We start from the raw sequence: 16,500 nt of genomic DNA, 5'->3' as shown, positions 1-16,500 counted from the left end.
TGGAGGCTGGACTCGCTACTGATATAATAACAGTGGTGGAAAATACCCTAACCCTAAGTACAGAGACATCAACGGTGTGCTACAGTTTTGAGGCACTTGTACTTCTACTTCACTGCTTTTCAGAGGAAAATATAAAAACGTCCTCGACCATTTAACTGTTAGTTTAATATTCCAAACTATTTATTATACTTAGGGATCAGTTTAAACTGTTTATATATGTTTTTATCAAACTGTCCATGACAGCTGACATCTTAAAGATTGGTTATTTTTTGTTGCACTGGTGGAAACAGTAGATAGATTATTCACTTAAGTAGAAGTACAGCTAGTACTTGCATTATGAAAGACTTAGGTAGAAATATTAATTAATTAATTAACTAGTGCTACCCCTCAGCCTCCTATTAGACACACCTATGGTATCAGTTTGAAGCTCCTACGTTGCCTCTTTCTTGAGTTATTGCATTCACAAACGAAGGCGCCACGTGGCTCGCCGCCCTGGCGGCTTAACGACAAAAAAGTACAAAGTAACTCTTCGAGGGGCATTTCTACCGCTAGTTTTGTGAAAAGCTAACTGATCAATATCTTTGTTTTTGTTTTGTTGTTTGTCATGAAGCTGCTAATGGTACTTTTTTCTGTCACAGGTCTGTCTTTGCTCCGCACTTCTCTTCCCTGCATATTGTTTTGCCTCTTTCATCTCTGCGTCTTTTACACCAGTCAGAAGCAATAAGAACTGATGCTGGATCCACCAATAGGATTGTCTTTCATGTTCCCTCCATTTAGGTTCAAATGGGTTTAATGTGTGTAAGGCAAAATAATCAATAACTCTCCTAAAAGGTGTTAAAATTAGAGCCTAGAGTAGTAACAGTAAAGTAGATACTGTTACTAAAACTAAAGAAACATGTCAGAATAACTAGTCATGTAAAGTGCAGGTACCTGAAAACTCAAGTAACATTTGTACTTTGTTACTTTCCACCTCTGTCGACTGTGTCCTGCTTACTACTGCAAACCTATCGGTATACATGATAAAGGAATATTTTACTGTGTTGCATTGGTATTGGTACAGCAAGGAGTTAAGGGAGTACTGTTTATTAAGGTAGACACATCTTCAAAACAGAGCATGATGTGTTGGATGAAAAAGGCCTAACAAACCAAATGTCCCCTCTGTGTAAATGGGAGCTGCACCAAATAAAGCACTGGCACATTCACAAAAGGCGACTCATCTGAATTAATGACTGAGAGCACTCCACACCTCTTAATAACAGAAAGAAGTTGGTCCTGCACAGTAACTGAATAAATATCGCTTTTATAATCTTTAATGGCTGCTGAATGTCCTTTGATAACAGCTTGCCATGTTGAATTTTGGCTAGTTTTGTTATGTCTTACACAGAATACTCAAACATTTACAAATAAAGCTTTGATGTTGACATCTTTATTCTCCTGTGTCACACCGGAGGGATGGGACCCTTTGCTTACGCCCTCACCTGAGGCTTCGGGAGCGAGGACGGACGTGCGGCGAGCGGCGCCCGCCGTCGTCGTCTGTGATGCTCTCTGTGCTGCCAAAGTGCTTGGACAGGAAGTGCAGCTCATCCATGGTTGGCTGGAAGGGCAGCTGGTGCAGACGCTCCTGGGATGAACTGGATGACTGGAGAGACATGAGAGACATGAAAAGGAGGCAAGGTTAAAAAGTGAACTGTCCATCGTTTGATTTTTTTTTAAGCCTCTGTAAGAGCTGCAAGATCAATAGTTTAAAAATAGACATCCAGTGATGAAAAAAAACATCAAAAACAAGAGAAGAGAAGAGAAGAGAAGAGAAGAGAAGAGAAGAGAAGAGAAGAGAAGAACAAGGTGTACTATAATGTGAGTGGGTGTAACAAAGAACTGAAACAAAGAAGAAACCAAGTTAAAAGAACAAGGAGAGAGGTGGCGAAACAAGCAAAATATCCAGAAGGAGTTGGTGTAGGAGTGTAAAACAGAGTAACGCAGACTGAAAAACAAGGCAAAAAGACTGCAGGGAATCAAAAAATCACCCCGAGTAAAAGTTGACTGCTGGTTAAGCATCTCATGCCTCTGGGCGATTAATGGCAGCGCTGCCTGGTTTTAAACAAAAGACTTTTCTACAGCACCGAAGGAAAAAAACAGCCTGGATCAATGGGAGCCTTAATGAACACATCTCCCAATGGGACATAATGGTTGGCTTTGGCCACACAATGATTTCTGCTATAAAAATCCATTAGAAACTCCTTTCAGGTCTTAGTCTCTTGCAGGCTGAAGAAAAGTATAGAAATTGCAATGCTGAGAGTGCAACATGATCAATTAAGAAGTTCCCCAAAGACAGAGCAAGATTGAAGAGTGAGGGGAAATGCCACTGAACATGATGGATGTCATGAAAGTTTATATGATTTGGTTTTGCTACTTCATTTGGAGCATTTCTCCAACTTGTTAGTCTTTCTTCACTTCTGCTTGCTTAAGAAAAAAGAATATGATAAATATCTCCAACATTTAGTTTTGTTATTATGGTGGCACAGCTGAATCACTGGTCATTCAACCTTAATGCTTCTGACCTTTAATGGCTTTGAGGCTAAACAGAAAGTGAAATTAGTCTCTGCATGTTTTTCCTGAAAGATATTTTGAAGAATATGCAGATTCATTTCAGGTGCATCGGACTTATAAATGGAGTGAGAAAGATTTGCCGCTGAGAATAGCCTGAGGAGGAAATCTTTCAAGTTCATAAAAAATGCTTGGCTTTAACAGCTTTATAGGAAAATATAAAGTCAGTCCCAGAATGGATAACCCACTGCTGCAAGTCTGTGAAAATGCTGAAGAAAAATTCAGCTTTTAGTGGAATATTTACTGGAAGCGTTGCCTCTATATAATATGATTCTTTTTCACTGCATTTACTAAAACTCTCAAAAAAGTGAACAGCAGCAGATCCTTCCAAAGAGTTGAAAACATGAGTGTGGCTTAAAGATTCAGATTCATGATAAAATGTGTTATAAAGTCACTACTGGCTTAGAGCACGAACATAATAACTGACAAAATAGGCCGAGTCTCAGCAATGTATAGGTTGTATGCTGAGAACCAAATGCACACAGCACTTATAATGGTACAAAAATACCAGGTTGTATGAGCGGAATGCATTTGCCATTAGATTGTGTATTAACACTGCTGCACTTATAAGCTCTGAAACTATTGCATGCATTCAGCGAATTGATTTGATTTTAAATGGGAATGTCTCATCATTTGTACAAAAAATTGAAATTATTTTCTTTAATCCATCCAGCTATCCATTCATCCATCTTCTGGGTTGCGGGGGCAGCAGTCTAAGCAAAGATGCCCAAGCCCCCCTCTTAATGATCACCTCCTTCAGCTCGTCTGGATAAAAACAAAGGTGGTCCCAAGACAGCTGAGAGATGTAAACTCTTTATAATAATAATAATGGATTGCATTTATATAGCGCTTTTCTAGGCAGCCAAAGCGCTTTACAGTTCCACTATTCATTCACTCTTACATTCACACACTGGTGGAGGCAAGCTACAGTTGTAGCCACAGCTGCCCTGGGGCAGACTGACAGAAGCGAGGCTGCCATATCGTGCCATCGGCCCCTCAGGCCAACACCAGTAGGCAGGTGTAGGTAAAGTGTCTTGCCCAAGGACACAACGACCAGGACAGAGAGAGCAGGGGGATCGAACTGGCAACCTTTAGTTTGTCCAGGATGTGCATCAGGGTCTTCCTCCCTGGAGGACCTGCCCGAAACACCTCACCTAGGAGGTGATTAAGAGCTAGATGTCCAAACAAATTCAACTGACTCCTTTCAATGTACTCCTATCTCTAACAAAGAACCAAGACACCCGAATGACAGTGATGTACAGTATAATCCGACATATGGCAAAACATAGTTTCTTCCCACTACAAAGATTTTCAGTGAAATATTCAACATGCATCTTATTTTTATAAGACCAAAGCGCTTTTTCAGCTCATGACTGCACTATCAACTATAAACAAGTTAAAGGTAGAAATAAAAATATAAAAAAATAATAATAAATCTGAGCATTGGGAGTAATATGACAAGCCTGTATCTGCCCTGGTGTAAAATTGCTGTTTTGCTGTGTGAGGAAGGATCTAAGCAGAAATTAGGAATCTATTGTTTGTGTCATCTGTAAGGCTTAAGCCGTTACATATCCACTGTCTGTATCTGCAGCTTTTCTCTAAAATATTATGTCATTTCTACCTATAGGTATACACACACATACACCTTGCACTCTGATCTGCTCTGTTCAGTATACAGCGGCCCTGCTGTAGCTAATCAAGCAAGTAATGGAGAACGAGGAGAGCACTGAAAACTGATTGATGGGACGGAAGGCAGGGTAGGAGGAGTGATGGAGGTGGAGAAGATTATGGAGACACAGAGCAACCACCTTCAATCTCAGTAAAAACAGATCAATGGGTTATCTACAGTGTGTGCGTGTCTCTGCATGTGCAGCTGTGAGGAGAAGCACGGGAGGCAGTCAATGAAAGAAATGATGTGCGAAAGACAGAAGAGAGGCTGAGGGAACGATCGCGTTCAGGGCGGCACAGAAATGTACAGGGAGTGGATTATGAGTCAACGCATCCACCTGAGCATCAAACACATTAAAGTCCATTTCTCAAATGGAGTCTTTACCAAATGGGCCTTGGCAGTGTTCAATTCTCCGGGTAGTCTCTTATGCCGCAAACATCTTGCACTCAAGAAGAAAGCGAACATTGTTTTTGTCTCTCTGTTTGCTTCAAATCGAGTTTCATTTCCACCTACACTCTCTTTTATTTGTCTCTGTTGTCCCTCTTTATCATCTCTCTCTGTCTCTGCGAAGAAATGATTGATGGAGAAATACATACTGGAACAGGCATGAATACAGACTGGTTACATTTCAATTATCTCTGCTCCACTTTTTCCAGAGGCCAAGTCATCAGTTTCAGATAAATCAGGTCGAACATATCTTAGCAACTGATTACTTATTTTTAGTTCTGGTTTACACATGATGCATGTTCTTGCCACTCAAAAGCTTCTTAACAGTCATCTGGGACTGACAAGAAGAATTACAAAGTCAAAGACTGCGGAGTTGTGCGTGTTTGTGTATGCATGCCATTTAGCTGCAACTGTGGCGTGTAATTGTTTCAAAGCCAAACGGAACAAAAGTAGCACATGCAACTTTAGAATATGAATTCAGCAGCGCCAGAGCTGATTTTGTGCATGTAAATATATGCAAATGAACTCTTTGAGTGAAATCCATATTCATGCACAGGCTATAAAATGCACCTCATCTATTTAGCAATGGAAGTAAAATCGAAAGTAAAGTTCTGGTGCAGTTTCATGACTTAGGCAGCAAATTAGCCAAAGGAAAAAAAACAAAACAAAACACACATTTCACATTTTCTTGTTGTCATTTTTCATGATTCTCTGCTAAAACTATAAATGAAAGGCAGTAAGTATCTGATCACACTTCTCTGTTTTGCACTTTCGAAAGGGAGTGCAGGGGGAAGGACTACTAAAAAATACAATGATCACAGAGGCTCAACAATTTACTTCAGAAGGTTTATATGAAGCTCACTGCACCTACACTGTGCAGCATAGTTTGATAGACACATGTTTGTCTTACAAGGACACATTTAGTCAGCAGTGAGTGTCAGTGGCTGTGCAGTTAATGATACACAACAGATGCAGGAAAGTTGTCGCCAAGGCAGCCACATCTGTTGTATGGTCAGTTATGCTGGTAACCTCTTATACACCTGCTTTCATTTATTCTCCTTCTTTAATATTTGTATAGGAATAAGTGTCCTTAAGCATTCAAAGGACTAACCAACTACTCAGCAACTAATGGCCCACTCGCTGTATCATCTGAGCTCCAGCTGCCACATATGGTGGCGGAGGCCTTTGTTGATAATGAAGGACAAATAAACTGCTCTTACATAGTGATTTTCAACCTTTGCACAGCATCTTTCTTCACAATTTGCCTCTCATTCACTCATTTACGCACGCATTTATAGAAATGGTGGCTGAGATGGCAATGCAAGACACCTGCCCAGGATCATTAACAGGAGCGACCTCTCGATCGATTTGTCTATATATAGTATGGATCATCTGTCCAGGCTGAATGCCCATGTGCTCAGTGATTGTAAATATCTTCATGCAGGCAATAATCAAGTAGAAATATGTCAATCAAATGATGACTAGACATTTATCGCCATCTGATAGCTAATAGTGGTGATTCTGACTTGAACCCTCAAGGCCTGTAGGTTATTTTCCACCAAAGAAAACACCCTCTGATTTAGTGGTGCCAGAATGAACAACCTTGGGCTCGAAGGATGAGACCCATGGAAGAATTTTGAAATGTGATAAGTCTCCTTATCTTTACCCACAGCCAGAGTAAGATTTGAAAAGCTGCGGCAAGTATGAACAATTTCATTTCCACCTTACGGAAAGTGTAAATTAGAGAGTCAGCCTTCTAGCAACAAAAGCTTTACAACAATGAGTCAGTGACATGGATGTTTTTGAAGATCAACTCTGACAAATCGGATTAAGCATAAATGAAATGGGACAAATGCTATATCCTTTTTTTGTTCCATTAATCTGTATTTGCCTTTCAGGTATCAAGGAATGTAGCAGCGCACCAACAAGGTCAGGAAAAACAGACGGGATGTAAAGAATAAACAATGAAAATATGATGAAATCAGCCTTGCACATATTTTATGACAAAGGAAATGCATTCAATACATTAAACAAACAAACAGACAAAAAAAAAATCCCAGCAATGATCACATTAAACTGCAGGTATGATAATCAAAGAGTTCGATCTTCTGCTGAAACCTACCGTTGAGCTGGGTGTGTTGGTGCCATATCCTGAGGAAGGCAAAGAAGCCAAAGACCATCTGCGACCATCGGCCCTGAGAAAAGAAACGAAAAACAAAAGTGAAAAACAGGAAAGCATATGTTAGACACAAAGGGAACCAAAAACTGTTTTTCTCTACAACTTTTAACAGCCAAAATTCGAAATGTCAGTTTCTATTTTTGTTCCTCCAAACAGCACAATTGGCTGTTATACTGGAGCAATTCTGCCACCTTCACTGCCTTTCAATCTATCCAATTACACTTTCACTCCTTTCATCCCTCTCTTCCCTGAGGCCTCCTCCGGCTGTCCCAGAGTCTGACACTTCCCCTGAGTGAGTGATGAGGGGGGACTCGTTTGGGCAAAGTCCAGGCACTTCGCCTGATTCATGTCGGCCTGTTGTCACGCCTCAGTCACACAGACCCAGGACAAAGCTGCAGCTCCATTTTACACGTGCGTGTCCGACTGAGTGGGTGTGTTCCCTGAAGGATTTCACTGTGTGTTTGTGTGCATGTGTCTCAGAATAATCCTAACAGCAGTCAAGCTCCAATATTTTGCACAAAACAACTGATGCCAACCTTCGAGAAGAGGCAAAGGAGAAGTGGGCAGGTCCGCTTGGTGAGAAGTTGCGCGGGCTGTCCAACGGACTGCTTCCTAATAAAACACATATGGAGAAGAAACAGTAAAAAAAACAGACGCTCTGGGTTACTGGGCAGGGTAATAAACTAAAATACTTTCTGTTTGGGGTAGTTTTACATTAAAAGTCAGTTGGTTTTGTTCACTTCCTAGAATATTAAAAAGCTTGTCAAAAGCTTTAGAAAATGTGCATCTCATTTCTAATCCCTCTGCTTATAACCCTATGAGGCCATGTTTGTGTGAGCAGGTTCTTGGATTTTTTTGCATTTGGGTAGCACATGCAGCTGTCTCTGCATGCAGATGCAATGAGACAGCCATGTGGATATTTTACAGCTTTCTACTGATCAACCTGACAGGATACACAGCAAACGAGAGGAAGCTGCAGACTGCATGCAAATGCAGAAAGAGTTAACAGAAAAAATAATTAAATAATCATAATTAATAATTGCAATCCTTTGTCTGGTGTAAAAACAGTGAATGTAAATTTTGTTTTAGTTTTCAAACTTTGCACCTTAAATATTTTTCTTTTTTTCTTTTTATTTCAAACTTTCAACGCTGCCCATTTTTGACAATTTATTTCGCCTTTCATAGCAGATAATTGAGATGCTAAGAAACAAGCGGCGGGACAGACCGATGTTCAGGAAAGGCAGCTGGACATAAACTGGGAATGTGGTAAAGCATAATGTACTGCCCAGTTGTCATGTAAAGAAGCCAATTTCTTTAAAAATGTCTTTATTTAGGTTATAGGCCAATAAAATTTGGGATGAAAGCGAACACTTGCTTACAGAGTATTCCTGAAAAGCATATACATCAGGCATACTGACCTATGTGTCCGGGCAGTGGTGAGTGCGGCCGTGGCAGGGTGGGGGAGGTACTGGTCAGGATGAGGCTTTTCCGGTTACTGGTTCTGCAACTACAAACATAAACAAGAACAAAGAGCACGTCAGTATTTGTCTTCATTAGATCAATTAACAGCTGACAGCCCAAACGACTCAGGGAGCCCCAGGTTAATGAATACACTCGCCGTGCTTGGCCGTGCGCTTACATGACATCCCAAATAACTCTATAGCCTGCAGTTAAATATTTGTGGGCACAAGTGTGCATGCTGTTTATCTTGAGTACAGTATGTCATTCTGTGTGTGCATGTGCCAGAACATAATAGAGGATTTTATTGACATCTGCAGGTCCACAGGGGAGTGCGACAAAGCAAGACAGATTTTAATTTCCTCAAGGTCCAGCTGCATGATGGCTGCCGCTGTGAAATATAAAGGCTAGATTGATGGAGGGCAGGAGCGAAGACAGGGAGGAAAAGAAAGAACAGGGAGGGCAGGTATAGACCATAATGAAGGAACAAAGTTATTGAACCATAAAGACTACACATGCTGCCGCTGCCGCCACTGGAGGTGCCGCTGAGCAGTTTGACGGAGAGTGCACAAGGGTCATTGTTTTATGTAACAGCTCATAAAGTGGGAAGAGGATTTTTCAGGTGCTCTTTTCCTGTACGGATTGCTTGCAGGCCTTTAATGTCTCTCTGTGTGATTCACATTAATGCCCGTCAGAGCAGATTTTAGAAAGCAGCACCGAATCTGACAAACAACACAAGTTTGCTTCTTATTGCATCAGCTAGCATGCTGCTCTACATCTGTGCAGGAAGTTAAAAAGAAATCACAGCATTTAAACCCAGGAGTAAAGATAAAAAATCCCAAACATGGTCACACAACACACAAACGCGGTATCTATAATCTACATCCCAGTCTTAGAGTTCCTCCCTACCTCCCTCATCTCTATCCTTTTTTTAAATGCAAATCTTCAGCACTTGTTTCTAGCAGTCTGAGAAGTCTAACTGGCAGGATTTCATTGGTGGCAGTGTGCCTCTGTGGGTGCCAGCTGAGGGAACGCTTGTACTCAGTGTTGCAGAACAGAAGAGAAGCACATTGAAATATTTAAGGGGAATGCATTAGCTTTGGACAGAGGGCTAGAAGTGGCTTAACACCATCCTTTGCTTCAACTCTCATAAAAGGAGAACATAGGAAGGGGGAAGGGTGGCAGAGGAAGGAATAAGAAAAAAAGGCACAGAAGACTCGAGTGCAAATTTCCTTGAACCTGTTTGAAACTCACTTTCATTTCCCTTCCTCTTTTTCCTGGAGCCATGAAAAATCCACATTCTCACTGCTGCTCTTTCTCAAAAAGCTGAATCGCTGGAGCGTACGCCACTCAAGCTTCACTTCAGAACACGTTCTTAGCTTTTGATTCATGATTCATCGTATCTACAGGAGAAACACTCTATCAGTGACTCGTTAAATGGGAGTGATTCACTTTCAGGTCTAGTGCCTAATGTTGCAAACCACATATTACCAGGAAGGAGCATTAATTCTACCTGCCTCCTTTCTGCTACTTTCCTCCTATTCTCTATTATCCTCAGTCACAACAAATGGCATCACCATATTCTGATAACTCCATTCATGCCCGGATCCATATTGCTTTCTCCTTCTCCCAAATTAACTCTCTAAATGATGAATAATTGAAATGTGTGAAGTCAGGAAAAGTCATTTTCTCCCCTAACTCCCCTTTAAGGCAATACAAGGTTGACTAAACTATTAAAGAGCGAAGCAGAACGAAACCCTACAAAGGCAAAGCCATCTAATCTTCCTGTGGAGTTGAGAGCCTCTTTGCATTACAACATTATCTTAAATGAAATGCTTCAAAAGGGTATCTTGCCCTAAGCATTTGTACTGTAGCAAAGGTTAAATAGGAGCTCTGCTCTTTATTCTATACTCCAACTGCCAGTCACACCAGTAAAGGTCACCGTAAGAGCCCTGCTACTTCAATTCTGTTAAAACTAAGTGGAACACATATGACAGACACAGCGGGGGGAGGGGGGGTTGTAAAACCATCCTACCGTGGTGGTTGTATATTCCACTGGTTTTTATTTTGAGATTCGTATGCACTCTCTTTCACTGTACCTTTCTAACATTTACCAAGAAGTCCTGTTTAACAAAACCAGCATGAAGACACATTTACAAAAGCTTTTACAAAACTGAAACCATCGACCTAGCTCAGTGCCTTGCAACCTACTGCAATCTGGTTTGTTTGGGTTACTGTTGTTAGACTTACATACAGAGGCCAAATCAGTCACAGATCAAAAGAAAGCCTCATAAAGTGCTTTAGCGCTCCTCAGCATAAAGAACCGCTATCTAGCATCAAACTTGATTCAGCATAATTAGGAATGTGAGTACATAACAGTAAAGACTATACAAAAAATGAAATAACACATATTACATAATATTGCAATATTGTATAATACATTGCATTGTTCTAATATATATAATACTGCATAATATTATTTCTTTTTTTGTTTACAATTCATGAAAATATTGTTTGTTTTGTATAATTATGTTTGCACACACAATTTCCAGCTTTCCTGTGCTTGTATTTTAAGTTTAAACAACAAATGAATGAAAATACTGGCAGCCACAGCGCTGCCCCACAGCCTCCTGCTAGATGAACCTATGGCATAAATGTGAAAATTGGAAAGGGGAAATCTTTATTTATTTATTTTGTTCACAAGATTTTCAGAAAACCTGACCTCTAACCTCGGCCCTGAGGTCGAGGTCACAGAGATCACCATATATTGATCATAAAAGCTGTATAGCAGCATTTGTAAATTTTTCCTCAGCTTACGTGTTTATGTTCTCTTAACAAAATGCCTGTTTCTGTTTGTTGGATGCCTCTCTGGCCACTTTATCAGTTTTAGCAGCTATACTGATAATTTGTTGTGGTCCAGACTCAAGAAGGTGCTGGAAACATTCCTCAGACATTTCGGGCCATAGTGACATGATACTACTCAGATGTTGCAGATTTGTTGGCCTTAAATTTTTGATGCATTGTTTAAACGCTGTTCATTATACCACCAGAGCAACCTGAGCCTTTGATTCAAGCTAGGATGGATTCACAGCAAATTCTGACCACATCATCTAAATGTTGCAGCACAAATTGTAACTCATCAGATCAGGCAACGTTTTTCTAATCTTCTATCATCCAATTTTGTTGAGCCTGTGTAATAGCAGTCTCAGATTCCCATTATTAGAGGTGGGTGTGGTCTTCTGCTGCTGTGGCCCATTTACTTTACAGCATGTTTTGTGTTCAGAGATGCACTTCTGCATGCCTTAGTTGTAACAACTGGTTATTTAAATAAGAGCTGTCTTTTTATCAGCTGAAAGCATTTTGGCAATTCTCCTCTAACCTCTGGCATCAACAAAGCCATGTGATTGGCTGATTATTTATCTGCCTTAATGTGTGTTTGAACAGGTATATCTGTGGTTTCTTTGTTACTAAAACAACAATTTCAAGAGGAAACGGTAATGTGATGAGGTGAGACATGAAACTGAATATTAAAACTGAAACAGTCAAAACACAGAAAAAAATCAGTCCATGTGGATAATTAGCCGATGAACCAAAAACATTACAGTTTGCTCATTGCTGTATCTGGTGCATATTTCTGTCTCTTACTGTTTATATTTGTTAGAATGAATATGTTTGTCTTTTGGACTGTTGCTTTGATAAAACTTCATGTTGTTCACTTGATATTTTAAAGTCAAATTATAAATTCACCAATCAGTTCCTATTAGCTGCAGCCCCAGTTATTATGTGTGACATTGTGGGGAGTGAATCTGTACAAAAAGGTTCACTAATGTAGCTATAGTTGCTCTGTTCTGTGGGTATGCACACTGTATAAAAACTGTATATTTACAGCATTGTCCCTTCTCTAAGTGAGTACCAATAAGATCATTTAAGAAAGCTCATTAACTGTAAAATCCAATCATGTTCACCCCATATCCCTTCCTGATAATTAGTAGCAGTCAGTCAGTGAGGAATATAGGATCCATAGGCGGCTGTCGGGGCTTCTGACTAACACGCTGTGGATACACTTCATTGGGAAAGCAAAGGAGATAAGAGAACTGGGAAAACTGGTGTGTGTGGTAATGTGACTTTAAATCACTCCGTCACGGTTATAGCCGTGCAGCCTGAGCTCATCTTCTTTCAGTCTGGTTAAGAAGATGTTAGTATGTGTGTGTGTGTGTGTTTGAATGTCTCTGTGTGTATGTGTGGGAGAAACATAGACACAGTTAATACGCTATACACAGCCATCTTTGGATCATAAATCTGCCTCTAGTTTAGTAGTCAAATACAAACAGTTTACAGTTTGTCAGTTTACAGCCAAACAGTCCTGCAATACATCATCTGCCAGCTTCTCTGTTTTCAGGCTGACGGTGATATTTGGGCTCATTCAGTCATCCATCTCATGCATGCATGAATTTTAAACATAAGAGGCTGAAGCGTCACTAAAAACAAGACTCTTTCCTTTTAAAATATTCAAACCGCTTCAGATCAGATTAGGCCAATCAAGAGAAAATTCTCTCGATCCATACAGAAGTAAGACGAAGAGAAACGGGGGGGGGGGTGTACAATGTTACCATAGCAACAGATTTAGAGTCACACTCATGAGAAGCAAACGGCGTCATCTACAACTGTTTGGTTTTAACCAGAGCGCGCAGCGAGAAAAGAGACAGCTTGTATTAAATTAAATAATTAAGGTGAGCACGAGACTGAATCAGCTCTAATCTACAAAAAAATGTGAAAAAAGATTTCACCCGGCAGTGAACCTCAATACTGAGAACCAGAGTCTGCTCACACAACACAGCCAATGAGCATTTGTGTGTTTTTCTCGTGAATGCCAGTTTTTTAATCCATCATAATCCATTGTGTAATCCATCATGCAGGCTCAATCTGTGTGTGACAGAGGGCTAGTGGCGAGGCGGGAGGTTAGTGTCAATCAGGCGGCGTGTGATTCACTGGGGTCAGCGGTGCATGCTGCCATTGTGTGGGCCTCTGTGGACGGCGACCAGAGCTGACGAGAAAGCTGTGAGTGTGACGCTACTTTTAATATGGGAGGGAGAAGAAAAGTGTGTGTCTGCATGATATTGTCAGCTCTGTCAAAGCATAGCAGATACATGTTTTTGTTGTTTTTTGCTTCCAGGTATAGTCTAAAGAAACATCTCGAGCATGAAGAAGAGGTGGACATACTTGTTAAATGTTAAGGCTTTTCTTAACTGCTCAACAAATTAAGGCTAAGGAGCTGGCATGTATCCCAGCTATCATATGGGTATCATAGGAAGGGTACACCATTCACTGTAAATAAGAGATGTTCTTCATTCCACTGGCCAGCAGGGGGCGACTCCTCTGCTTGCAAAAAAATGGTTGACTATGTAGAAGAAACGATTGAAATGATCGCAATTCTTACTTCATTTATAACATCAGTGCCAACTTTCACTACTGAGTTTATGGTCTTGACCACAAGTGTGAAGTCTTTGTTAATACAAAGGTCCATTGATTTTGTAAATGATGGTTTCCTTTAGAGTAAATCAGAAGCTAAAAAGAGGAAGAAATAGGGTGTGGTTCCCTCTGGAGTGAGAAGCTGCTACAATGTGAGCGTGCTGTACTCTTTGGTTACAGTCAGAGCCACCGCTAGCTAGCCACATCACCAAGACATGGGAAGAAAGCCAAGCTCAAGAATTCATAATGTGTAGTGTCACTGTGCTACTTCCATCTTTTATATACAGGTAATCATCTTGTAATATTAGCTGATTTTCCTACAAAATCTGCTGTTAATATTAATCTGTGACAAAGAGCATTTTTAACATAAGATTAATGCTGAGTGCAGATTAAATAGTCAACAAACATGGAGCCCTGAGGTGCAATTTATATGCAATACGCTGGAGACATAGCACACAGCATCCAGGTTTGTGGCAGAGACTATCAAACATCCTCAGCAATGACAAGCTTTCGCTTCATTCACGTCTCCGTCAAGTACTTCTAACTAACAAGAACACGGTAATAAGCCACTTAAGGGAAACTTAACTCAACAGTGTGATTATACAGAAGTTAACTGCAGCACTGCAAACATTGCTGATGTGCACAAGGTCAAAAAGCCAACAAACTAATTAAACACTAATTGAGGAGAAAATGAACTATGATGAAAACTAAGGTGTGATTTAAATCAGCAGTGTGGCTGGAGAAGCAAATGCATAATTATCAGCAACTCTGGAGCTCACCTTAGCCACGACTTTTCTGTTTCTAGTTAACTGTCACTGCTCACATCAGCTCTGAACCCACTGAACTCTACCTGCCCAGTACCAGTCAGCAGCTGGATCGAGTTACAAACCAGTCAACGAATACTGTTGGGCGCCGCGCATTTAGAGAACAAAGCTATTAGTAACTACATGTATAAATCAGTCTATTTTTTTTAATATATACACAATAGAAAACCTTGAGATGTAAACATCCTGCTGTTAAAAAAAAATACTACATACCACAAATATACATGTAGACAGCCAACAACCCCTGCCTGTTTCCCAATCTCCCAGTGATGAAACCCAGTGCTGTCAGTGGTTATGATGCTCTGGTCAGCTCGCTGCGAGGGGGTCAAAGGTTAAATCTGTGGTAATGACTTGTGCAGAAGCTTTGACGAGCAATTATCCCCCTACAGGCCTCTGGCTGGCACAGGGCCATTAGTCTCTTACACACAAACACACACACGTATGCCACGGAGAAAAACACAGGGTCAGTCCCCGTAACACCGACCAAAAATTCAATAAACTGAAAATAAAAATGATGCAAACAATAACACATGGATGTGGGGGATTAAAATGGGATATTTAATGCTATGCTGGTGCTGATATAGTCTCTCTCTGGAAAGATAAACAACCTGTGAAATTATTTAAAAAATCAGTGCAGATGCAAAGCATATTGTAAGATTTTCCCTGATAGTATAGTATGCCTTAAAGCAAGAACTGAGAACATAACGGCATTTGAACAACCGTGAAAACCGTGAAATCTCAGGAAACACAGGAAGTGATGCAAATGTGGCCGTGAAGAAGCGATTCTTAAGAAAGGGAAATGAGGAGAAAAGCGTCAGGTATCCCAAATTAAACACAACAGTGGCTGTCTATAGCAATCTGTAAAACACATTGGAGCCTTCGTCATGCTTTGGGGCTGTGATGTTGGGGATCTTGTCAGAATTGATGGAATTATGAACACCAAAAGTACCATCAAAAAGAGCTTTGAATGTATTTCAAAAATCTAGGAGAACTACTACAAAAAATTACAAGTTTGCCTAAGAGGTTCAGCCTGTGTTGGTTATCAAATACTGACTTTCAAGCTCATTCAAATTGTACAAGCTCTGTTTTGGGGTTATTTTGTACATGTCAATAAAACGCTCCAACTATGTCCCATTTTGCTAGCAACACATAAAGAACTGAAGGGTGACTCACGACTTTTCGACAGCACTGTACATGATAAAAAATCAAACTACTCGAACTAAGCGTGATCTGTATCTGCCTTTATTAGTCCCACATGTTTGGTTAGCTGACTACTGCTGGTGCTTAGAGGTCTTTCTTGTCTTTCTGAAGGTCTGGATACGATAGGTTCAATCAGTTTCCTCTCACTCTACTTTTGAATAAGTTATGATGGATCTTGCCGAGGTCTACTGACCTTAGTTGTGAGGGGCATATTTATCTAGATGTCTTTCAATAACCTAAAATAAAAGACTTTTCATTCTTTACTTTACAACCACACTGTAACATAATTTAGCCATTTGGCAAAGGTGCCTTTTAAATGTCTCAAGACTTCATGGTTTCCCATGTTAGTGACAAATAAAATGAAACAAGACAATAAACTGGACTAGTTTGGGATATGAAACATTTGGGTTTCTTTTCTCATTGATATCATAAAAGATTTCAGCTGTCTGACCACATTATAGTCAGACAGCTGAGCACACTGATTAGAACAAATGGTCACTGATAAAAACACAGCAGCTCCGTATTAAACACAATCAATTAAAGGACAGCAGATTCTGAATGAACAGCCTAACAGTGCATGATGAGGGGTTTAACTATCTGATGGATGGTGTAATGGACGTAGGTAAAGACTTGTGTGTTTCCATTCCACG

At 40.3% G+C, this 16,500-nt stretch overlaps 1 protein-coding gene across 3 annotated transcripts in view; it reads right to left on the bottom strand.

Moving 5' to 3' along the window:
- Positions 1-16,500, bottom strand: part of mast1a (microtubule associated serine/threonine kinase 1a) — a 78,074-nt gene that overhangs the window by 30,124 nt on the left and 31,450 nt on the right. For all 3 annotated transcript variants that reach the window (XM_005469907.3, XM_019359863.2, XM_005469908.4), the window contains 4 exons: positions 8,318-8,406; positions 7,436-7,511; positions 6,843-6,915; positions 1,479-1,639 (listed from right to left, as the gene is read on the bottom strand). In XM_005469907.3, the coding sequence (XP_005469964.1) occupies positions 1,479-1,639; positions 6,843-6,915; positions 7,436-7,511; positions 8,318-8,406 (399 nt within the window). The remainder of the gene's footprint in view (positions 1-1,478; positions 1,640-6,842; positions 6,916-7,435; positions 7,512-8,317; positions 8,407-16,500) is intronic.

Source organism: Oreochromis niloticus, linkage group LG6 (assembly GCF_001858045.2).
Source record: "Oreochromis niloticus isolate F11D_XX linkage group LG6, O_niloticus_UMD_NMBU, whole genome shotgun sequence".
In the NCBI taxonomy this organism is placed as follows: Eukaryota; Metazoa; Chordata; class Actinopteri; order Cichliformes; family Cichlidae; genus Oreochromis; species Oreochromis niloticus.
The sequence above is the reverse complement of the archived record's forward strand: the minus strand, read 5'-3'. Positions and strand labels throughout refer to the sequence as shown.